Source organism: Lolium perenne, chromosome 7 (assembly GCF_019359855.2).
Source record: "Lolium perenne isolate Kyuss_39 chromosome 7, Kyuss_2.0, whole genome shotgun sequence".
NCBI classification, from domain to species: Eukaryota; Viridiplantae; Streptophyta; class Magnoliopsida; order Poales; family Poaceae; genus Lolium; species Lolium perenne.
The window spans coordinates 306,157,216-306,180,867 of NC_067250.2; the positions used below are offsets into that span (position 1 = coordinate 306,157,216).

General features: G+C 42.1%; 2 protein-coding genes across 3 annotated transcripts; one reads left to right on the top strand and one right to left on the bottom strand.

The window, feature by feature from the left end:
• Window positions 1–8,685: 8,685 nt before the first annotated feature.
• Window positions 8,686–11,897, top strand: LOC127311879 (fructose-1,6-bisphosphatase, chloroplastic). Its single transcript, XM_051342366.2, has 3 exons — window positions 8,686–9,109; window positions 10,295–10,691; window positions 11,294–11,897. Exons 1-3 carry the CDS (start codon window positions 8,732–8,734, stop codon window positions 11,692–11,694), a joined length of 1,176 nt encoding a protein of 391 aa, XP_051198326.1. The 5' UTR covers window positions 8,686–8,731; the 3' UTR covers window positions 11,695–11,897.
• A 308-nt stretch (window positions 11,898–12,205) lies between these two features.
• On the bottom strand, window positions 12,206–16,910 carry LOC127311878 (receptor-like cytosolic serine/threonine-protein kinase RBK1). Of its 2 annotated transcripts, XM_051342364.2 has the most exons (9): window positions 16,474–16,910; window positions 16,251–16,307; window positions 14,762–15,340; window positions 14,098–14,352; window positions 13,543–13,697; window positions 13,357–13,436; window positions 13,112–13,247; window positions 12,764–12,913; window positions 12,206–12,697 (listed from the first exon to the last, which is right to left on the bottom strand). In XM_051342364.2, exons 1-9 carry the CDS (start codon window positions 16,487–16,489, stop codon window positions 12,536–12,538), a joined length of 1,590 nt encoding a protein of 529 aa, XP_051198324.1. In that variant the 5' UTR covers window positions 16,490–16,910; the 3' UTR covers window positions 12,206–12,535. The 2 variants fall into 2 exon arrangements, with proteins under 2 accessions (XP_051198324.1, XP_051198323.1); XM_051342363.2 differs by lacking the exon at window positions 16,474–16,910 and having other exon boundaries at window positions 16,251–16,461.
• Window positions 16,911–23,652: the final 6,742 nt, after the last annotated feature.

A 23,652-nucleotide genomic window follows, 5' to 3' on the forward strand; every position in this document is an offset into this window, starting at 1 on the left:
CGATACGTTGGAGACGTATCAGCATCCCCAAGCTTAGTTCTGCTCGTCCCGAGCAGGTAAAACGATAACAAAGATAATTTCTGGAGTGACATGCCATCATAACCTTGATCATACTATTTGTAAAGCATATGTAGTGAATGCAGCGATCAAAACAATGTATATGACATGAGTAAACAAGTGAATCATATAGCAAAGACTTTTCATGAATAGCACTTCAAGACAAGCATCAATAAGTCTTGCATAAGAGTTAACTCATAAAGCAATAATTCATAGTAAAAGCATTGAAGCAACACAAAGGAAGATTAAGTTTCAGCGGTTGCTTTCAACTTGTAACATGTATATCTCATGGATATTGTCAACATAGAGTAATATAATAAGTGCAATATGCAAGTATGTAGGAATCAATGCACAGTTCACACAAGTGTTTGCTTCTTGAGGTGGAGAGAAATAGGTGAACTGACTCAACAATGAAAGTAAAAGAATGGTCCTCCATAGAGGAAAAGCATCGATTGCTATATTTGTGCTAGAGCTTTGATTTTGAAAACATGAAACAATTTTGTCAACGGTAGTAATAAAGCATATGTATCATGTAAATTATATCTTACAAGTTGCAAGCCTCATGCATAGTATACTAATAGTGCCCGCACCTTGTCCTAATTAGCTTGGACTACCGGATCATCACAATGCACATGTTTTAACCAAGTGTCACAAAGGGGTACCTCTATGCCGCCTGTACAAAGGTCTAAGGAGAAAGCTCGCATTGGATTTCTCGCTATTGATTATTCTCAACTTAGACATCCATACCGGGACAACATAGACAACAGATAATGGACTCCTCTTTTATGCATAAGCATGTAACAACAATTAATAATTTTCTCATATGAGATTGAGGATATATGTCCAAAACTGAAACTTCCACCATGGATCATGGCTTTAGTTAGCGGCCCAATGTTCTTCTCTAACAATATGCATGCTTAACCATAAGGTGGTAGATCGCTCTTACTTCAGACAAGACGAACATGCATAGCAACTCACATGAAATTCAACAAAGAGTAGTTGATGGCGTCCCCAGTGAACATGGTTATCGCACAACAAGCAACTTAATAAGAGATAAAGTGCATAAGTACATATTCAATACCACAATAGTTTTTAAGCTATTTGTCCCATGAGCTATATATTGCAAAGGTGAATGATGGAATTTTAAAGGTAGCACTCAAGCAATTTACTTTGGAATGGCGGAAAATACCATGTAGTAGGTAGGTATGGTGGACACAAATGGCATAGTGGTTGGCTCAAGTATTTTGGATGCATGAGAGGTATTCCCTCTCGATACAAGGTTTAGGCTAGCAAGGCTTATTTGAGATAAACACAAGGATGAACCGGTGCAGCAAAACTCACATAAAAGACATATTGTAAACATTATAAGACTCTACACCGTCTTCCTTGTTGTTCAAACTCAATACTAGAAATTATCTAGACCTTAGAGAAACCAAATATGCAAACCAAATTTTAGCATGCTCTATGTATTTCTTCATTAATGGGTGCAAAGCATATGATGCAATAGCTTAAACATGAGCACAACAATTGCCAAGTATCACATTACCCAAGACATTTATAGCAATTACTACATGTATCATTTTCCAATTCCAACCATATAACAATTTAACGAAGAAGAAACTTCGCCATGAATACTATGAGTAGAGCCTAAGGACATACTTGTCCATATGCTACAGCGGAGCGTGTCTCTCTCCCACACAATGAATGCTAGGATCCATTTTATTCAAACAAAACAAAAACAAAAACAAACCGACGCTCCAAGCAAAGCACATAAGATGTGATGGAATAAAAATATAGTTTCAGGGGAGGAACCTGATAATGTTGTCGATGAAGAAGGGGATGCCTTGGGCATCCCCAAGCTTAGACGCTTGAGTCTTCTTAGAATATGCAGGGGTGAACCACCGGGGCATCCCCAAGCTTAGAGCTTTCACTCTCCTTGATCATGTTGTATCATCTCCCTCTCTTGATCCTTGAAAACTTCCTCCACACCAAACTTAGAACAACTCATTAGAGGGTTAGCGACAATAAAAATTAACATGTTCAGAGGTGACACAATCATTCTTAACACTTCTGGACATTGCATAAAGCTACTGGACATTAATGGATCAAAGAAATTCATCCAACATAGCGAAAGAGGCAATGCGAAATAAAAGGCAGAATCTGTCAAAAACAGAACAGTTCGTATTGACGAATTTTATCGAGGCACCAGACTTGCTCAAATGAAAATGCTCAAATTGAATGAAAGTTGCGTACATATCTGAGGATCACTCACGTAAATTGACATAATTTTCTGAGTTACCTACAGAGAAAACAGCCCAGATTCGTGACAGCAAAGAAATCTGTTTCTGCGCAGTAATCCAAATCTAGTATGAACTTTACTATCAACGACTTTACTTGGCACAACAAAACACTAAACTAAGATAAGGAGAGGTTGCTACAGTAGTAAACAACTTCCAAGACACAAAATAAAAACAAAGTACTGTAGGTAAAAACCATGGGTTGTCTCCCATAAGCGCTTTTCTTTAACGCCTTTCAGCTAGGCGCAGAAAGTGTGTATCAAGTATTATCGGAGGTTGGTGCATCTTCAGCGGGGTATGGAGTTTTCTCAACCAGGCATAGTATATTAGATATATAAGTTTTAGCATCTCCCTTTTCATTAGTCTTGGGCTTGCTACTCTCATCAAACAAATTTTCGGGAACAAGCCAAGCATAGTTATTTTCTAGTGCATCATTCATAGCTAAGAGTTTACATGGTATTGGTGCTTTGATCTCCCCACCATCATCAATATTATTAGTGTATCTTATTCTATCCATGTCCATCTTTTCAAGGAGACTAACAAAATTGGTATAAGAACCAAGCATATTAAATTTAGCAAAGACCTTTCTAGCCTCCCTTGCTAGACCACCAAATTCTCTAAGAAGGGTTTCTAAAACAAAATCTTTCTTTTCCCCTTCTTCCATATCACCAAGTGTGAGAAACATGTGTTGGATTATAGGATTGAGATTAACAAATTTAGTTTCCAACATGCGAACTAAAGCAGCAGCAGCAATTTCATAAGTAGGAGCAAGGTCTACCAAGTGTCTATCCTCAAAATCGTCAATGGTACTAACATGGTTGAAAAATTCCTCTATATTATTTCTCCCAACTATAGACCCACGTCCTACCGGTATGTCTTTCGTGGTAAATTTAAAAGGAAACATGATGAATCAAGTAAAGTAAATGCAAGTAACTAATTTTTTTGTGTTTTTAATATAGCAAACAAGATAGCAAATAAAGTAAAACTAGCAACTAATTTTTTTGTATTTTGATTTAGTGCAGCAAACAAAGTAGTAAATAAAACTAAGCAAGACAAAAACAAAGTAAAGAGATTGGGATGTGGAGACTCCCCTTGCAGCGTGTCTTGATCTCCCCGGCAACGGCGCCAGAAAAAGAGCTTGATGGCGTGTAACTCACACGTTCGTTGGGAACCCCAAGAGGAAGGTATGATGCGCACAGCAGCAAGTTTTCCCTCAGAAAGAAACCAAGGTTTATCGAACCAGGAGGAGCCAAGAAGCACGTTAAAGGTTGATGGCAGTGGGATGTAGTGCGGCGCAACACCAGGGATTCCGGCGCCAACGTGGAACCTGCACAACACAACCAAAGTACTTTGCCCCAACGAAACAGTGAGGTTGTCAATCTCACCGGGTTGCTGTAACAAAGGATTAGATGTATAGTGTGGATGATGATTGTTTGCGAAAACAAGAGAACAAAGATTGCAGATGATTGTATTTCAGTATAGAGAATTGGACCGGGGTCCACAGTTCACTAGAGGTGTCTCTCCCATAAGATAAACAGCATGTTGGGTGAACAAATTACAGTTGGGCAATTGACAAATAAAGAGGGCATGACCATGCACATACATATTATGATGAGTATTGTGAGATTTAATTGGGCATTACGACAAAGTACATAGACCGCTATCCAGCATGCATCTATGCCTAAAAAGTCCACCTTCAGGTTATCATCCGAACCCCCTCCAGTATTAAGTTGCTAACAATAGACAATTGCATTAAGTATTGCGCGTAATGTAATCAGTAACTACATCCTTGAACATAGCACCAATGTTTTATCCCTAGTGGCAACAGCACATCCATAATCTTAGAGATTTCTGTCACTTCCCCAGATTCACGGAGACATGAACCCACTATCGAGCATAAATACTCCCTCTTGGAGTTACAAGCATCTACTTGGCCAGAGCATCTACTAGTAACGGAGAGCATGCAAGATCATAAACAACACATAGACATAACTTTGATAAGCAACATAACAAGTATTCTCTATTCATCGGATCCCAACAAACGCAACATATAGAATTACAGATAGATGATCTTGATCATGTTAGGCAGCTCACAAGATCCGACAATGAAGCACAATGGGGAGAAGACAACCATCTAGCTACTGCTATGGACCCATAGTCCAGGGGTAGACTACTCACACATCACTCCGGAGGCGACCATGGCGGCGTAGAGTCCTCCGGGAGATGATTCCCCTCTCCGGCAGGGTGCCGGAGGCGATCTCCTGAATCCCCCGAGATGGGATCGGCGGCGGCGGCGTCTCTGGAAGGTTTTCCGTATCGTGGCTCTCGGTACTGGGGGTTTCGCGACGGAGGCTTTAAGTAGGCGGAAGGGCAGGTCAGGAGGCGGCACGAGGGGCCCACACCACAGGGCCGCGCGGCCAAGGGCCAGGCCGCGCCGCCCTAGGGTGTCGCCACCTCGTGGCCCCACTTCGTCTCCTCTTCGGTCTTCTGGAAGCTTCGTGGCAAAATAGGACCCTGGGCGTTGATTTCGTCCAATTCCGAGAATATTTCGTTACTAGGATTTCTGAAACCAAAAACAGCAGAAAACAGAATCGGCACTTCGGCATCTTGTTAATAGGTTAGTTCCAGAAAATGCACGAATATGACATAAAGTGTGCATAAAACATGTAGATAACATCAATAATGTGGCATGGAACATAAGAAATTATCGATACGTTGGAGACGTATCAGTGAGTGACGGAGTGGGGAAGAGAGGAGAGCAGCAGGTAAAGCGGGTGGGTGAGTACGATGGAGGTTCGAATGGAAGGCACAGTGTGAGCAAAGAGATGTGTGTTTAGGTGAACTTAGGTGGGCTTGATGTGTCGGTCTGGCTTGGCTGGGGCCTTACTGGGCTAGACCGGTTGGGGATGCTGCTTCCCCCTTTTATTTTAAGAAAACACTTTTATTTTATTTTAGTGTGTTTTAAACCTTTTTCCAAATAACAATCAGTACATAAAATAGGTTAGAAAAGAATATTTTAAATTTTAAATAAAAGAGGTAATAGTTTGAGACAAAATTTCATAAAGTTTGACTGACTATATTTAAAAATATATTAGTTTCCACAATAACAAATGCATATAATATGAACATTTATCTCATGATGATTCTGTTAACATTGAATTTATGTAGTAGATGTTGACATTATTTTCTATATATTTGGTCAAAGTTTTAAAGTTTAACTTTGATAAAATTAATATGCATCCTAATTTTGGATGGAGGGAGTACTTGAGAATATGGCAAGGAGTGATCACCTAACTTTTTTTAGTTTACCTTGAATGTAACTAAATACACATTTCCAGTTCAGCGCCGAAACATCCCGCCTCACCGAAACCTCTCGCATCCCAATTTTGTACACTGCAAAATACGCCATGTACCCCTTATCCAGAACACCACTACACTATCTATTAGTAAGGGTGTGACCTATGTATTCTCTCATGATCAATGTATCCTTCCATTTGCTGGTAGATCATTGGAAATACTCCCGAACGATATATTTTCTCCTACGATCACATGTTTTAATGTTTTCTGGGTTAATATTTGAAAGTTAATTTTTCCATGGTTCTGCATATCAACATTAAAGTTTATCTGAGTAATAAATACTATTGAGCGATTAGTGCTACCTAACGTTTCACCAACATTAGATATACTCATATTCATGAACACTAGAATCCATATAATTGTAAGATACAATATTAGCGAAACGTTAGATCAGATATCAACAATAAGTCTATAGTACTGATTACTTCGAAACTAGTGTATTTATGAATAAAGATAAACTTTAATGCAAACGATTTGAGTCAGACACATTAATATTATGCACAACCATGGGCGAAATAAACATAAGTATATATAGTGGAGAAAACATTAATCATGATAGAAAAGATATGAAGCAATATAGATTGTTAACTTATTTATTGGCACGCTATATAAACATAAGAAAAGCATCCCCAGTAAGCTGTAGAACATAAGGACCCTGTAGCTTTTGGCAATGGCGTCTTTCAACAGAACCACATGGATACAATTCATAGCGATTCTGTTGGTGTTCCTAACCATTACCCAAACATGTGATGCGGGTAGGCACGTACATCTTTACCTTTATCTTCACATGCAGTTTCACATTTTTTTGTATCGCTTTTCTAAACTATTTGTGGTGCTCTGGTTTTGCTGAGATATTGCATTTTTGTCCCTCACAGGTACCGTAAAGACTTGCATTGGGAGAACAAAATGCTCAATTAGTGAATGCAAACAGTTCTGTGCAAACCAAGTTGGTTTTGACGTAGGAAAAAGCTCATGTGAAGAATATTATGGGAGCCCATTATGTTGCTGTCGAACAGATTCTCCAAAATAATGTTCATGCAAGCAAAGTGCAAATAACTATATGTATCTCCTCGTGGTATAATAAAATTCAATAAACTGTAATACTTGTTGTTTTCTTGGAGTACAAAATGAATACACATTGAATATGTTAGAGATATTCGACGATCATTGATCGAACCGGAACTCACATAGACCTTTCAGATGTGAGTAATGCATAAGTAGAATATATATTGTATTGTTGACGCATGAAGACATTTGCTTTGGGATCTTTGTGCAAGGCTTGTTGTTTTAGTTGGAAAAAAAGTTTTCCATGATCTCAAGATGCAACGGGTCCGGATCGACCCATTGACCCGCTGAACCAAACCTTTTTTGGCACCAATAGGGTAGTGGGGTGTCCCGCAAAGTTTTAGGTTCAACAAGGGTAATATCCTTTAGAACCTAGGGTCGAACCGAACCTACTCTCGGCTCTTTCTTCTCCACGTGAGCAAGCCGCCACGAGAGAGGGGAAAGGCGCCGACATGGGTGGTGCTCACAGTTGGGTTGCGCGAGCTCGTCGGAGTAGATCCAACATTACAGATGCACAAGCATACTTAACCACACACACCAGATTAAGCACATGCATCAGATCTGAACATGAAACAAGTAGCAGTGTAAGGTAGGAGAGTAAAAGCACATACATCGCGACGGGAAGGTCGCATCAGCAGCAGCACCACCACCATGGCCATCGTTGATGTCGCCCATGCTGTAGTCAAATTTGTTGAGGAAGCAGTCGAACTGGCGAAGAAGAACACAAACAGCAGCGAGCAGTCACGCCGAGACGCTCCCCAAAAATCTTATCGCCCGCCTCCCGGTGGAAGATCTCGACGGACAGGTTTCGGACCCAACCGCGTTGGAAGCTAGGGACACACGTCGAGCATGCACATGAGGCTTCCTTGATCGAGTGTATCTCGAGCTCGAACTCGAACTTGAGTCACGAAACGCGACGTGTGTGACGAGACGAGGCGGGGCGGGCGACGGAGGAGTGCGCGAGGGCTCCTTCTATTCTTACTCACTTGGAAGGACTAGAAGAACAACACTTATATACCACTTCAACTTCCTACCAACTAACAATGTGGGACTAAACTTTGTCCCCCAAGACTGTCCCCAGGCTGCTAACATGATGGGCGTTGAGATTTCATGAATTGTAAGCTACATAGGCTGTGAGCTGCAACCCATCTACATCTAACAGGAGGCACTCGCACCCTAGGTTCTGAGTACGTGGGCTTAGAGCTCGTCGGAGTTTCGGAGTAGAGCTTAGACATCCCGCCTCCCCGAAATTTCCTCGTTGCCGCCCACTTCTGATGCAACTTTTGCGACTAACTCAGTCCAGCAACAACTGGAGGGCCAAAACTGTGTTTACCCATGACCCTGCCCAAGCAGGTGCGGATCAAACCTTGGACCTACAATCCTGTTACAGGTTTAGCGGGACAATAACAGGACCAAGCCGGGTAGTTCATTTTCATCTTGATGATGATCCAAATATTAAGATTAAAATATGACACACTCTCTCACAACCATTTTTTCTTCCATATCTCTCGTGTAAAAAAACAAACCATTTTCCTCGCATTTCTGGAAAATGCGGTTTATTGTGGGAGCCTACAGAGGAAAATCGATAACCAATATGAGGTTGGGTGGTTAGGAGGATGATTGTAACCCTAGTCCACCAGAGTTTAAACCCCAGGTTTGACATCTGTGTGTCTCTGAATATTCATTTAATGGGAGGCGACGTTCCCGTCGATAGCGAGGTGCCTGTGGTAACTTCGTCAATTTCAAGATTCAATCCATCGGCTCAGTCTTCCGGATGTTCTCAAAGGGATAGGGTATACGCGTGTGCGTGAACCTCTGCATTTGTACTGCGTTTCTCAGAAGAAAGAAAAACTACATAGGAAATCATTGTACACGTGTCCCCATTCTCATATGTTTTCCCCAATCCCGAGTCGTGAGTCGTGACGAAGTCATCCAGCGCCACGGGTGGCCAAACTATGCCGTTATCCTCTGTGTCTCTCCACCCTCCACCGGCTCTCCCGCCAACTTCAAACCGCTCGCCGCCGCCCGTCTCCCGCCTCCCGCGGCTCACACGCCGCCGCAGCGTCCTCCTCGCACGCGCGGGCGCCGCGGACATGGCCGCCCCTGCCGCGGCCTCGCCATCGGCCCCGACGCTGCTCGAGTACATGGGCCGGGCCGGCACGCCCGCCGACCTCGCCGTCCTCGTCGCCCACATCCAGGGCGCCTGCAAGAGCATCGCCGCGCTCGCGGCGTCCCCGGGCAACGCGGACCTGTCGCGGGCGAAGGCGGCAGGCGGCGGGGCCGAGGCGGTGGCCGCCGGGCGGGACGCGCCCAAGCCGCTCGACGAATTGTCGGTGCGTGTACCAGGTTCCGCGGGGTTTTCTTTTGTTTCCTGCGTCAGTTCCGGCGTCTACTAAATGAGTTTCGCGACGATTTGTGTTGCTCGATGAGAGCTGAAACCGTAGCAATTCATCAAGCCGTGGGAACAAATACGGGCGCTACCTCCTTTCTCTGAAGAGCAAGAGAGATGCAGTTGGAGATTGACCAGTACAGGCGTATATTCTGCAAAATCTGCATACCTGGGCTTCTTCCATGGCACGAGCGCCGCGGACTACGCAGAGTTGCTATGGGGGAATTGCGCCCCGTTGAAGGAGAAGCTGTTCCTAAGGCTGGCATTACGCAGCCGCTGCTGGACTGGAGATCATCTTGCACATAGAGGATTCCCAGGACCCAGCCTATACCCACTATGCGATCAGGCACCTGAAACCATTGACCACGTCATGGTTCAGGGCCCTTTCGCGAGAACAGTGTGGTTGCAAACTCTCAGGTCACACGGCTTGCAAAGGCTTCACCCCCAACATAGATGACAACCTCCGAAGCTGGTGGTGTAGTTCACAGAGATGCCAACCAAAGAACTCGAGACTTCATCTGGCGACACTTGGAGTGGCTTGTTGTCGAAAGCTTGGCTAGAGCGAAACTATACGGGTTTTAATCGCAAAATTATGACCGATTTGGCGGTCTGTAATCTAGTTCTAGCGGAATTTGCCTTGTGGGCACAGGCAACAGGCTAGGCGTGTGGCAGAGGATAGGGAGGAGTAGTCCTTAGTGCTTTGCGGCGGACATTGCTGCGCTTTCGCAGATGTATGCAACAATCTTGTAAATACTTTCTCCAAGCTTAATGAAAAGACATGCACCCTTTTACATGTTCTTGAAAAAAAAAAACAACTGAAGCCGTAAGAACTGCAGGTTTGGAGAGCTGCGGCATTCCTGAGTTCAGTTATGTAGACTTTGGATTGGAGAGGCAATTACATATGCTAGTAGCCTTTGTATTAGACTTTTCTTCCGGCATAAGTTTCTGCTAGTAGACTTTGTTTGAATTCGTAAACTGTATCTCGTACCTCAAGAATGACGGTCAGTTCCCGCTGTATGTGGTGCGCTCGCAGCAGCTTACTGTAAAGAGTATCTTCTGTTTCCTCTTATTGTATATCTGGTGGAAGTTATATGCATCTTGGCATGACTACAACTTTGTTTTCATTCAGAATGAGATCATCTTGTCGTCGCTGCAAAGTTCGGGAAAAGTTGCAGTGGTAGCGTCTGAAGAAAATGATCTCCCCGTCTGGATGTACGATGATGGTCCCTATGTTGTTGTCACAGACCCGCTTGATGGTTCTCGCAACATCGAGGTCTCCATCCCCACCGGGACAATATTTGGGATATACAATAGGCTTGTGGAACTTGACAATCTTTCTGTGGAGGAAAGAGCTCAGCTGAATTCGCTGCAAAGTGGAACTCATATGGTCGCTGCTGGTTACGTCCTGTATTCATCTGCCACCATCTTCTGTATCAGCTTCGGTGCAGGAACCCATGGCTTCACGTTGGATCGGTCGACGGGAGAATTTATTCTGACACATCCTTCCATCCAAATACCCCCTAGAGGTAACTAAGATGTACTACCTCCGTAGACTTATATTTTTTTTCTAGAAATCAAAGTACATAAAGTTTGACCAAGTTTTTAGGAAAAATTATAAATGTGTACAATCCAAAATCGACGCCGCTAGATATATCATGAAATATATTTCCGTATGATATCTATATAATATCATGATTCTTGATAGTTTTTTTTCTTTCTAAAAGTCGGGTCAAACTTTATTCGTTGAATGGAGGGAGTATTTATATGCGGTTCTTGCAATAGAGAAAAAGAGATGAATACCAGATCTTACTGATTTTCTGACTGCCTCATTGTTTATTAAATCTTTATTGGTTGTTACCTACCTAGTTCCAGTGAACTAGCAGGACAAACTATCTCAACTCTTTCTTTACAATTTGTAGGGTTCAGTTGACATACAATATGAGTTACTTTAGAAGATAACTATAGAATAACTTCCTGAAATATGAACACCGTACTTTGCTGTATTGCTGCTGTGCTTCATTCTTTGTAGCTTCCTTTTGGTATGCAGTTATCCCTGTAAGTTAAGAATGCATGCTTTATCTGTTGCTTTTATCTTCTTCTCAAAATCGGCAATTGCATACTATGCCAGGACAGATATATTCAGTGAATGATGCACGATATTTCGACTGGCCCGAGGGCCTAAGGAAGTACATTGACACGATCAGACAAGGCAAGGGGCAGCATCCGAAGAAATACTCAGCCCGGTATGTTTGCTCACTGGTCGCTGATTTTCATCGGACGCTCATTTATGGTGGAGTTGCAATGAACCCAAGGGATCACCTTCGATTGGTTTATGAGGCAAATCCTCTCAGTTTCCTTGCCGAGCAGGCTGGTGGTCGAGGCTCAGATGGCAAGGCCAGAATCCTTTCCATTCAGCCTGTGAAGCTGCACCAGAGGCTGCCATTGTTCCTGGGAAGCATGGATGACATGCTTGAGTTAGAAAGCTATGGAGATGTCCAGCAGAAGGTCAATCCCGGATACGAAGTTTAATGTGAAAGTAGGTAAAATCTTCAGTTACTGTAGCATAAAATGAGGTAACAAATGTATCTAGGGCAAGTCTATATTTGCAAGAACAATGTTGTATGTGTCTTGTTTTCTTTGCTTTCTTACCTACGTGGTTGTAGAGAGTACATGCAAGAATTTTCTATAGTTCAGTGTGAAAACAAAAGATGCAATATGAGTTTTCTCATTTCCATGCTTCTTTTTGTTTTATAAAATATACTTCCATATTTGGCCAGAAATAAAGGCAACGTGCTGTAGTATTTCTTTTTTGGGTGGGCTTTGCACTAACATAGTGTTCCACAAATGATTAAAGAAAGGGACGCAGACAGAAGACACCAAAATGCACAAGAGGCACCAGCGGCTAGTGTTCAACATTCATTGCTTCAGTTAAGGACTAACCCTTAGGAGATCTGTGAGCTGGAATGATAACCAATATTTATGCAATGACTTAGCTTACCATCAAACATAAGTGCTGAAAGCCTAAACTGACAAAAAGAAAAGCTCACAACAAGGACACATGAATTAACCCTGCACGTGATCCAAATACATACATTCTTCTATACCTAAACACTTTCCCATCTGAGGAATAATGATATGCTGTCACTAGGGCAGCAGCACTTGACACAAGGTCCTGGTCATACAGATCATGGTATCACAGCCTGCAATAAGGATTGGAAGCCAAATTGACACCTTAAATCATCAACCAGCAAGTATTGATCCCTCACTTCTATCCATACAATCTTTGAGCATCTCTGGAAAGCAGGAGGATCACAATGTAGGCAGTGACAATGTACAAAAAATGACAAAATCTGTCCAAAGCCAACTAGATTTACTGCTCCAAGGCAAGCTGTTTGTGCTTGTCCAGATCATTGAGGTAACTTGTGCGAGTGTAATCTTCTGAATCACAGGAGTCAAACATAGGGGGTTTCGTGGGTTTAGGCTTCCCCATCAGTTCAAGTGATTCTCTGTCTCCCTTCAAGAAACGGACCACCTGCAACCAACACATCACTTCAGCAATTTGCAATGCTCATTTTGCACTGAAGCAATAGACACTCACCGATCTCATGCTAGGCCGCAAGTTTGAGCTGTGGTGAATGCACATCGATGCCACTGCTAGGGTGAGTGCCATCTCTTCTGGGTCATATCCAGCATCAAGAGAAGGATCCACTAGTCCCTTCATGTTGTTCGACTCGAGCAGCGGTTTTGCCTTTGAAATAATCAAGAACAGATTATGAGCTAAAAGGGTTCCAGAAGTACGTAACTGTCCTGCTTTATGCTTTCAATGCACATTCACTTAAAATTGAACTGTCGGTTTGCTATAACTATATGATCAAACAATAATATTCAGTGAGCTGATTGGAATCTACTTGACGTGAAGTATATCAAATCAATCTGCTATACTCACCCATATTACTAGGCTTTGTCTGGAAGAGTCCACCGCTTTCCGCCCTGTCACTAGTTCAAGAAGCAATACTCCATATGCAAATACATCGGTCTTCTCATTTATGATCCCATGCATGAAGTACTCTGGAGCCATATACCTGTAAAATCAAAGTTGGAATAAAAATGAAACATTGTTTTGGTTTACTCGGAAGTATATCATTTTGAACATGAAGTAGTAGTCGGGACTCGGGAACATATCAAACTCACCCAAATGTGCCTTCAATGGGGAACACAACCTGATGGGTGCATTTATCAGGAAGCCATTTCGCAAGGCCAAAATCTGAAATCTGTGCAACAAGGGAGCATGAAATTTGTCAGTTTACATCGTCAGGACTCAGGAATAGTAGAATGGCGTGGGGCTAGTGTATAACAGACTAATAGTAGAATACGTACCTGAGGTTGATACTCTTCAGTTAAAAGAATATTTGAAGCCTTGATGTCTCTGTGAATGATGTGCCGATGACAACCTTCATGTAAATAAAATAGCCCTTCAGCGATTCCAAGTGCAATACTGAACCGGGCCTTCCACCTGAGGGCTCCCTTTGCACCTGATCAGCCAAGCAACATTATGTCACTAGATTGACGGCACCTTAAGTACAATTATTTACACCGTCCTTTACATTAGATAAGAGTGATTCTTCTGACATGCATATATTTTAAACTTTAGCATATGTGATCCAGAAGCAACTCAAAAAAAAAACACTACACGAAGTGATGATGCGATATTTATAAATAGTATGCAGAAATGCAAATTACGACCTTATGTGGTCTTAAAATGCACTCAATAGGAAGCAGCATTTAAGATATTTTCTAGATGTTTATGCTGAATTGGCATACATGTCATGAGATTTCCCTCCCTCTTTTTTTTGGAACTATGATGTAAACTATGCCACCAAGAAATCTCAACCATGACATTCATTGCCTAACAAATTGTTAAGAGGGCTGTACCATGGAGAACAGAAGCCAAGCTTCCATGTGGTGAGAATTGAAGAACCAAGTGCAAGCCACCTTCCACACTGAACCCCAAGAGCTGTGCCGCATTTGGGTGGTTAACATGTGCTATAATTCCAAGCTCAGATAGGAAATCGCTAATCCTGTCCTCTTTGTTACCACCTTTTGTTAGTCTCTTCACTGCCACAAACTGTCCATCAGCAAGCTGTCCTCTGTACACCTCAGCATGCCCTCCCTTTCCGATCAAATTATCTAGTAATATAATATCAGGTATTCAGGTGTCAAGCAAAAATGTTCAGATACAATGCAGATACAGAAAACTAATTCTGGCCAAGAACTGTACTTGTCTTACAACATACAGGGACTATTAGATTTCCATATTATATTGTCAAAATATTAGAGGTACCACAATCCAGAAAAGTGGACACGTAAAGAAACTAGCATAGAGTAATAACAGCAGCCAGTAACAACCATGATTAACCTAAGGTACAGTTCATGATTAGGACCTCAAACCCTCTTTCCTGTTGAAAGCACATCACTCCAATTATGCATCCTTAGCTTTATGTCAAAGCTACATCCCACAAGTTTTGCAATGATAGTGACAAAGTCTAATAATTAAGTCACTGAATTACATCAACATAGAAGTTAGTGTGCATGTTACCTGAACTAAATCTGTCAGTTGCAGCACAGAGCTCATCGTAGTCAAAGCTTCTCCATGATGGCCTCCACTTCTCAATTTCAGGGAAGATCTCTGGGGCAATGGCACTGCAGTCTATCTGGTTCCTACCACTCCGGATCCTCCCCAGGTACCTTTTAAGCCCGGAGCTCTTGGATCTCTGAGGGAATGTCACTGCTCTAGCCATCAACTTCTTCCTCGACAGTATTAGTCCACCGACCAGATTTCTCCAGTGCAAACTGCGGCTGGGCTCTGCTGTCTGCTCAGTGGAGGAGTTCTCGTCAGAGTCCACGCTACCCGATACCGATATATCCAATACAGCACGTGGAGAGCTCTGGTCGATGCACTCAGAGTTGTCGTAGTTGCTTCCCTTGGAATCCATTTCAGGCACCTCTTTGGCACCTCCGTCAGAACCAGCACATTGGTTGCTGCTGTCACTGCTGTGCCCCTCACTGGGATCTTCACTTGGCGCAGGGGCAGCGGTTACTGACCCACTGTTGTCGCAATCCTCGTCAGCCTGTTCGCTGGGGCTTCTCTTGCTCTCTTCTTGCTCCACTCCTTGCACTAAGCAGAGCAAATCAAGATTTACACAGTTAGGCAACAAAATTGAAGCCCTTGGCATGAACAAATCAACTACCTACTCAAGAACGAGACAAAGCGCAATGCCGCGAACCGTAAGGAACACATCGTTATCACATATAGGCTCTATTCTATTCCATCATGATCCATGATAGCAGGAGGTTTGTGCTTGTCCGGTTTGCCATGAAAACCACATGCTGCCGCTGAGAGGTGTTCTCATGCAGAGATATGCATGCCCCCAACAAATTGACATCTGCACCACCCCTGCAACCTTCCAAAACTGATGCTCTCCTTCTGCCTACCACGTCCAAAGGCTTAAATTAACCCATGCAGACATGTAAGATGGCATATTTGAAACAGGTGAGGTGGGTGCAGATAGACAAATATATATGTCCACTTCAGAGATTTTGGTAGGGGAGGGAAAATTTGGAGGAATTTGACAACCTATCAGTTTCTTATATGGAGTGATATAGAAGATAGCTGAACCTGAAGTATTAAACGGTTACAAACATGGTCAGAATCCCCAAATTGACATCAACGATCTCTCCTCAAGAAGTCTAAACTCTGGGTCAGCCCAACCTAAAGTATTAAACGGTTACAAACATGGTCAGGATCCCCAAGCTGACATCAACAATCTCCCTTCAAAAAAGACCTACAACTCTTGGTCAGTCCTTGGAAGTTGGAACACGTGTGGCAACACAGACCAAACTCCAGAATTCGAAATAAGAATCTTCATTTTAATTGCTGAAATTTGGTTGCTAAAAAAAGAGATTTTTTTTGCATCTGCCCAATGGAGCAGGAAAACGAAGCAAATGAGGAAACAAATGATGAGCTAAGATTCTGATTTCTCTCACGCAGGTAAAGATGGGGAAAGCAATCGGTAACCAGGGCTCACCTTCCTCGTCAGAAGCAGGACGACGAAAATCCTCTGCCCTCTCTCCCCCGCCCGCCTCTGCAGATTCAAGCAGGAAATACTCCTTCAGTTTCGTCATCGCCAACAATTTCTTGCCACTCCCCTCCTCCGCATCCCCGAATGGATGCAGGCAAGGAGAAGTGAAAAGGGGAAGCAAGTAGTAATTTTTACCAGAATCTGGTAGAGAGAGGAGGAAGAAGAATACCTTCCTTGGAGGCCATTATATCCTCTACCGCTCGCTGCAAGGACTTTTCTTTCGGAGACAGCGACGAGCTTGACGAAACTCACCGAGGCTACCTTCCGCTGATACTTTCTTGCATTGAAGAGACTACCAACACTGCTTGTTGTTGGCGAATCACCAGAGAGGAAACGAGGGAGGGAGAAAGATGGAAGCAAACACAACTAGCAGCAGGTTAGGCAGTACTTCTTTCTCGGAGCTCTGTCTGCGCACGGCGACCAAGAAATGGAGGATGGGGGCAACCAGTAGTAAATAAGAGAGAGGATTGAAGGTACTAGGCCGGTGTAGAGAGAGAGAGGGGAGGGGTGGCGGTTCTTTTGAAACTTGGCAGTGTTTCCCTCTCGGCCACAGATATTCCTCCCTTCTCTCAAAAGAAGAGAACAATGTGGAGAGAGGTCTAGAGAGAGAGAGAGTGGGGGAGTGCGGGGAGGGGACAGAGAGGCGATGAACAATGAGTCTCTCTAGTGCCACTTTATGTAATGACCTCCTTGGACCTGTAGGGGACCTACACATTGCAAGCCATGCCAAGGCTAGAGAATAAAATGGCATAAATTATTGGCACAAAGAAAAAAACTTTGTACTAATGGAATGGTTCTGTCATGGTCTCATGGAGTGATGCAGGAGGCTGAGAGGGGAGGAGATGTGAGAGTTGGTGGTGGAAAGAATAATTATAATTGGATCTTGATGTGCTTGTCTTCTTTCTGATCAGTAAATATTTGGTGCATGGATTAGATGTTGCTGTTAGTGTTAGGGGGCAGGGCAATTGAGGTGATGGTGTGGTTCGCCTCTGTGCAATTAGGAACAAAGATTAGACTTTGGTGCATGGCTTACTTTTCTCCATATTGGATCAAGTAGGGTTTGGCAGTTGGAGGGTGATGTCTTGCCTGTGGTCTGCGGAGTCCTTCCAACCGTATCCATTTTTCTTGGTCTATTCTGCAACTAGTACTTCTCAATTTTAATATGAGTTCCGGGAGATCCGGTGGTGTCACAGAGCTACAGATGCACTCCACTTCGCATGGATAGCATTGGTAGCACATGCATTGAGATGAACAATGTGAAAATGCATGCCCTCATCTGGTGTAAAAGCGGCAATGGCCGGTTGGCAAGATTTGTGGATCATGCTTCGCTCCATGTCGTGGTGGCAATAAAGTTTCAGCTCAAAAGGTCGCATAAAAAGGGGTCCCTTTGCCCAGGGGATCATTGCTACGCCGCTTGTGTTTAAGGACTCAGGACCAATGTTTTCGATTTATTGTTCATTAAGAGATTGTTTGTTGTTGCAGAAATTTAACAGTTAGGGTCTCTTTGACTTGAAAGATTTCTGTAGGAATTATCAAGAATTTATATGCTGGAGAATTTACTTTATACTGGTTGTTTTATTTGTATCATTGTATGATTGAATTTCATATACTTTTTTTAAAAAGGATTTTACATAAATGATCTCTTTGATTGAACGGATTTTGTTAGATTTTTTTAGAATTTAAATCCTAAAAAATATTTTCTAGAGTAGCTGTTATTAATTTGACTTGTAGAATTGAATCTTGTATGCATTTTTAATACGAAATCATGTTATGTGCAATGCATTTCACATCTACTCAGACCTCTTGGGTAAGGATCTTTTTGTTTTAAATTCTGTTATGGAATCAAACAAACTTTGTTGTGTATCATGTGTGATTGGGATATGCTTAGCTGAGACTAATCATCATCCTGGGTGTTCTCTTTTACACATGCCACATAAAATGTTCTTTTCCACTGAAAACTTGTATGCGAACAAAGTATGTTCTGATATGCACGCGAAATTTTATTTTGGTAATTTTTTGACATTTTTAATTGTGTTTTTATACATTTTTTTATAATACTATGTTCATCTGCATCTATGAGCCAAAACACAAGCTCCCCTTTAAAGCACATATTAAGAAGGTAAATAGATTTTACCAGCTGTAAAATTTGTTATCACACCTGAAATAACCCCGCTTCAATAATATCAGCACCTAAAAATAATCATCTCACATGGACAAAATAACCACATTCCAGTTAAATATGCCTAGTGCGGATTTAGTTTAGCTTTGGCCTTCGAGATGGTGCGCTTCATCCACAATTCCACATAGGAGCTAAGAAGAAAAACTTGATGATTTTTTATTTAAAGGTTAGTAGAATTTTCGCAAAAAAGAAAACTTGATAACACGACAAGTTTATCGAATTAAATTTCTGAAATAAAACACACTGAATTTTCTTTTTTATCTAACGATACAGTGAATCTGTACCCTAGAAATCCAGTTTCGTTTTCGCTTCGTGGAGAGACGTACCGGCCGTTAAGTCTAGCTAACCTAGTAGACACTACACGGATGCTGGTACTCTTGGGGAAGTTCAAATTTCAGACATTCGAAGCTGTTGTGCAGATCCGAGCATTGATTCAGTTTTATCCCCACACAAGACACAACATTAACTACTGCTAGCCTCGTGTGCGGCGGGCGCAAGTGCACCAAAGACCATAGCAGCATCGTATCCACCTTGGACACGGGACGATTGCCTTGTCCTTGTACCAGCACAGTCTGACCGGTGCATCGTGGCAACGTTCACATCCGGATCCATCCCTAATCGACCCTGATCATTGATTGTAAGTAGGTGCTGGTGCACCTTACTATTTTGTACTATATCCCACTTTCAAATTTCCAAAGAAATGTAAAATAAATCATGGGTCCATGTTATGTTATATCTTGTGCGCCTGTAAAATTTTATTTAAAAATATAACAATATCTGACTTACACAAAAGATAACGAATAATTTCTAAATAGCATGAGATAATATTCATTTATGTCTTCTATTTTTTCGCAGGTCACATATGATCATATTTTGAGATAACATTTTACGGGTGTATATTAAGGGTAGAGTCAGCGGCTTTGTAAAAGTAGACCACGGGCAAGTTAGCACGAGTCATTCTTGCAAACTTGACAAGGACAAAGCATAGTTCTGGAATTTGGCTCAGTGGACCTGATGTTGTTCTTCAGGAGACCGCATTCAGTTTTCTGTAATCCTGGCTGCTTGATAAAGATCTATTTGGAAGTGGTATTTTGGAACATGGAAGAATACGGTTCCTTATATTTTGAAATGCATCTTACATATATTTTGAATTTTAAAAATAGAAACAAAAATTCGTGCGTATAACTTCACGTGCTACACGTTCACAAATTCATTTCATAAAAAATCGACTTGTCATATGAAATCTATAAAAAAAATACAAAGTTCAGTGCTAAAAATAATGCTTTTCACAAGATAAATTTCCGCTTTTTTCATAGACCACAAAAATTATTGGTTTTTCATGAAACTTAATGAACACACATATATTATAGAGATGTACATGTAGATTTTTTGTCAAAAAACTTCAACACTTCAAAATATGATTTTTTTGGTAGAGAGAGCATACACATCCCAGAGGTGAATTGAATTTCTCCTATTTTCTACACAAAATAAAAAATAGCATAAACAATGCTTATGGTTTAGTTCACATTTTTTTAAAATGTTAGAAGCTCGATATCTAATATAATAATGTCCGAGCACAACTAGCGGTGGAATATTCTCATATCGATTTTCAAATGAGAGCAAGTACAATAAATTCTAGTCAGCTAGCTACAAAGATTAGAATAATATATTGTTGCCTAGTTGGAGGATAGAGAGAAGAAGAGAGAAAAGGAGTGGTCTAATGCAAGTGCCAGCTCTAGCACGTGCTCCTATATACTTTGTGAGAGTAAATGGTGGGTCATCCATTAATAAAGTAGTACAATTGTATAGCTCATATTGTACATGTTAATTCTAGATTGACTATAGGTGACATGACACTTAGTTTATAGTCAACCGTTGACTCTACTATTGAACTTGTTCTTATGCCATCAAAGCTTGTCCAGGTTGCTATAGCTGATTTACCGGTAGGGGTTGATCCCACGGAGCTCTGGCGGAATCATCAGGTGGGACCGAATGTGCTGAAAGTTCTTTTTTTTTTAGATGATGTGCTGAAAGTTCTTGAATGAATGGTTAGCAGAACCGGGAGTGGTTGCCGCTCTACTCCTGCGTAAACAGGTTGCCACTTGCCACGCGTGCAAATGTCATAAGACCGTCTGCGTAGATTACGTATGTATTGTGTCCCTAGACCCTAGTTCTACTTTAGCTGACCTGAACACTTATTATCTTGGCAATGACATGAACGGGATGAGTGCAAAGAGTAGAGTCGGTGAACTGAATCCCCATCGCCCGTTAATTCAGTTCCTGCAACGCACTCGTCAGTGGTCAACCGGACTGACTGAATATCTCTTCCACTACGAGCAGGGTAGGGCATGACTACGAGAGGGAAGTCCAAGCCAAACCAGGGCTAGAGAATAAAATGGAATACATTATTGCCACGGAGAAAAAAACTTTGTACTAATGGAATGGTTCTCATGCTCTCATGGAGTGATGCAGGAAAAGAGATATCAGAGTTGGTGGTGGAAAGAATACTGGTTTTTTTTTATTTGTATGTCTTACCCATCTCAGTAAATTCCCGGTGCATGGTTTAGATGTTTTTGTTAGTGTTATATTATGGGCAGGGAAATCAAGATGATGGTGTGGTGCCCCTGTACGGTTACGGATAAAAATATCACTCCCTTCGATCCATAATAAGTACCTTAAATTTAGTACAAAGTTAGTATAACATTTTATTAAATCTCGGCACTTATTGTGGATTGGAGTGAGTAAGTTTTGTCTGTGTTGGATCAAGTTGAGTTTGGCAATTTGGAGGTTGATGCATTGCCTTTGTTTTGTGGAGTCTTTCCTAACAAATCAGTTTTCTTGTTCTATTCTGCCACTAGTAGTATTTTAAAAAATTAGTGTCTGGGAAACCTGGTGCTATCTCACTAAGCTAGAGATACACTCCATATTTTCTAAACAGACGCAAAAGCTTGGTCCTAATCTATTAATTAAGAAGAAGAGAATTATCCAGTTAAGTAACAAAAAGCCGGATGAAAACCGTTACACACGCGAACTAGTCCAAAGTATGGGACTCCCTAACTGTAAACACAAAACAACCAACACTCTCAACCAGCTACGACTGCAAATTCTATCTATAAAGATAAAACCCTGTCGAACAGAGATCTTGGACATGGCAACCTAAAAGATGAGAATCATCATTAGTCGGTTGCCTCCACCTCCCTTGCGGCACCCCTCTTCTTTCTTATACTTCTAAGGTACTCCTTCACCTTTTTGATTTTGCCCATCGTAGCCTTGTCCAACAGGAGGCTCGCAATCTCTTCGCTAGATCCAGAGTTAGAATCCTTCAAACTAAAGAGTAGCTTGCAAAGCTCTTCTCAAAGAGCGCCTTTGCGTTAGGTGTCACAGCAGTCGTATCATTAACCTTGTCGCCATGGCCAATGAGGTCAAGTGGTTGTCCAAGATCCACTAGTGGTGTTGTATATACCACCGTGGAGGCCCCAAGAAATTCCACATGCTGCTACACCATCGATAGAGGAGGAGAGGGTGAGGGCTCCCCACACAGCTCTTTAAGCTCATGCATGATCTGTATCACATGAGCCATGATCACAACGATGTCCTCGCACTCAGAGACAATCAACATGTCGTGTTGTAGTGATGTAGTGATGGGTTAACATGTCATGTTGTAGTGATGGGCTAGACCTGACACAAGGAGTGTAAAAAACCAAAAATGTTCCACAACCACAGACTCATCCTCCTTCCCTTGGGTCTTATCAACAATGGCTTCAATGTCAGCCTTCGATATCATCTCAGCAACGCATTATCATCCACAACCACGGATGATTTCTGCTCATAGGAAGCACATAAGTCCACACACTCGAATGAACCCACCTGGTGTTGGTGCCAGGTGCTGAGATAGCAAAGGCATAGCATGCAATTTTCCTAGAGCATGTTCCGCTCTAACGAAAACCCTCAGACCACATGCATGGCAGTCATGAAGCTTGGAGCAAAGCAACACGACCTCCTCCAGGAGTACATGCTGCATATGCACCCGGAAAGCATCATTGGTGGGAGCAGGATCGGATGTAGCAGAATGAAGTGTTGTAGACTCATGGGTGTGTGGCATAACTCAACAGAAACGAGCGACATGGCCATAATGGATGCAATTTGTGCACCAGATTGGATTCCTACAGGAGCGAACATGGGGACCTTTTGAGAGGCACCAAAAGCGTCGGCCCCCGATGCATGTAAAATGCATCTACGTTCTTTGTCGTTTATTGTGTTATATTCCGACATATTTGCATCTTATATACCGTTAGAATCATGTTTTACATTGATTTCGGAAATTTTCAAATTATTCCCTTTATTTTGGTTCTTACTTTGTTTGGCAGAAAAACCCTCCTATTTGTATTTTGGACTTTGAGGGAGCTTCGGGACTCCAAAACGGTGAGTTCATAAATAACTCTTTAGAATTTTTGAGACGAAGCCAATGAGATAAAGTGGGCCACCATAAGCTCAATAGTCTGTCCATGAGTTTTGATGGCGCGTTGCGAGTATCAGGTCGCGCCACCTACCCTCCTTGCCACCTTAGCTATCCGATGGCCTCAAAATTTCGCGTACGGGTATGTTTTTACCTAAATCCCTTTACATATATACCATATGGTGGTCTTCCTCTTGAAACACGGAGGCGGATAAAAAACCACATAAACAGATAGTATGCAGTCCACCACCGACGAAGATTGGAGGGGGGGAACTGCTGCTAGAGTCACCCCGGGTGGCTCCACCCTCCTCCAGCGTGGTCAACGTCAACATCTACATCTACATCAATACCGCCTTCATATAATCTATCTCCGTGCTCTAATCTCTTGGAAAACATGATGGTGAGTGCAAGCTATTATTTTCTCATGATATATTGTATATCTATGTCCAGATTTGAGTAGTGACTTATTCATAGCTATGGTGATAGATTTTTTTATGGTTGCTTACAAGTTTGTTATCTTCTATGAATGTCTTATGTACTGATTATGAGCACACACATAGGTTAGGAGAATTCATAAGGTTCTCACCGTTTCGTGTGTTTATAGGTTACGGATGAACAAAGATGACAAATCAATGGGGATAAACTAATAGCAACCAAAAAATTTACTGCGGTGTTTGGATATTATGTTTTAATAACTCCCATGCATGCACATA

What these genes read in the sequence shown, in the direction of transcription:
- LOC127311879 (XM_051342366.2), top strand. Translation starts at nt 8,732, where the DNA reads ATGCCGTTATCCTCTGTGTCTCTCCACCCTCCACCGGCTCTCCCGCCA. An exon ending in AGCCGCTCGACGAATTGTCG is followed by an intron (nt 9,110 to 10,294) that starts GTGCGTGTACCA and finishes GTTTTCATTCAG; the next exon opens with AATGAGATCATCTTGTCGTC. An exon ending in CATCCAAATACCCCCTAGAG is followed by an intron (nt 10,692 to 11,293) that starts GTAACTAAGATG and finishes ATACTATGCCAG; the next exon opens with GACAGATATATTCAGTGAAT.
- LOC127311878 (XM_051342363.2), bottom strand. Translation starts at nt 16,347, where the DNA reads ATGACGAAACTGAAGGAGTATTTCCTGCTTGAATCTGCAGAGGCGGGC. An exon ending in AACTGACAGATTTAGTTCAG is followed by an intron (nt 14,353 to 14,761) that starts GTAACATGCACA and finishes TTATATTACTAG; the next exon opens with ATAATTTGATCGGAAAGGGA. An exon ending in TGCGGCCTAGCATGAGATCG is followed by an intron (nt 12,698 to 12,763) that starts GTGAGTGTCTAT and finishes TGTTGGTTGCAG; the next exon opens with GTGGTCCGTTTCTTGAAGGG.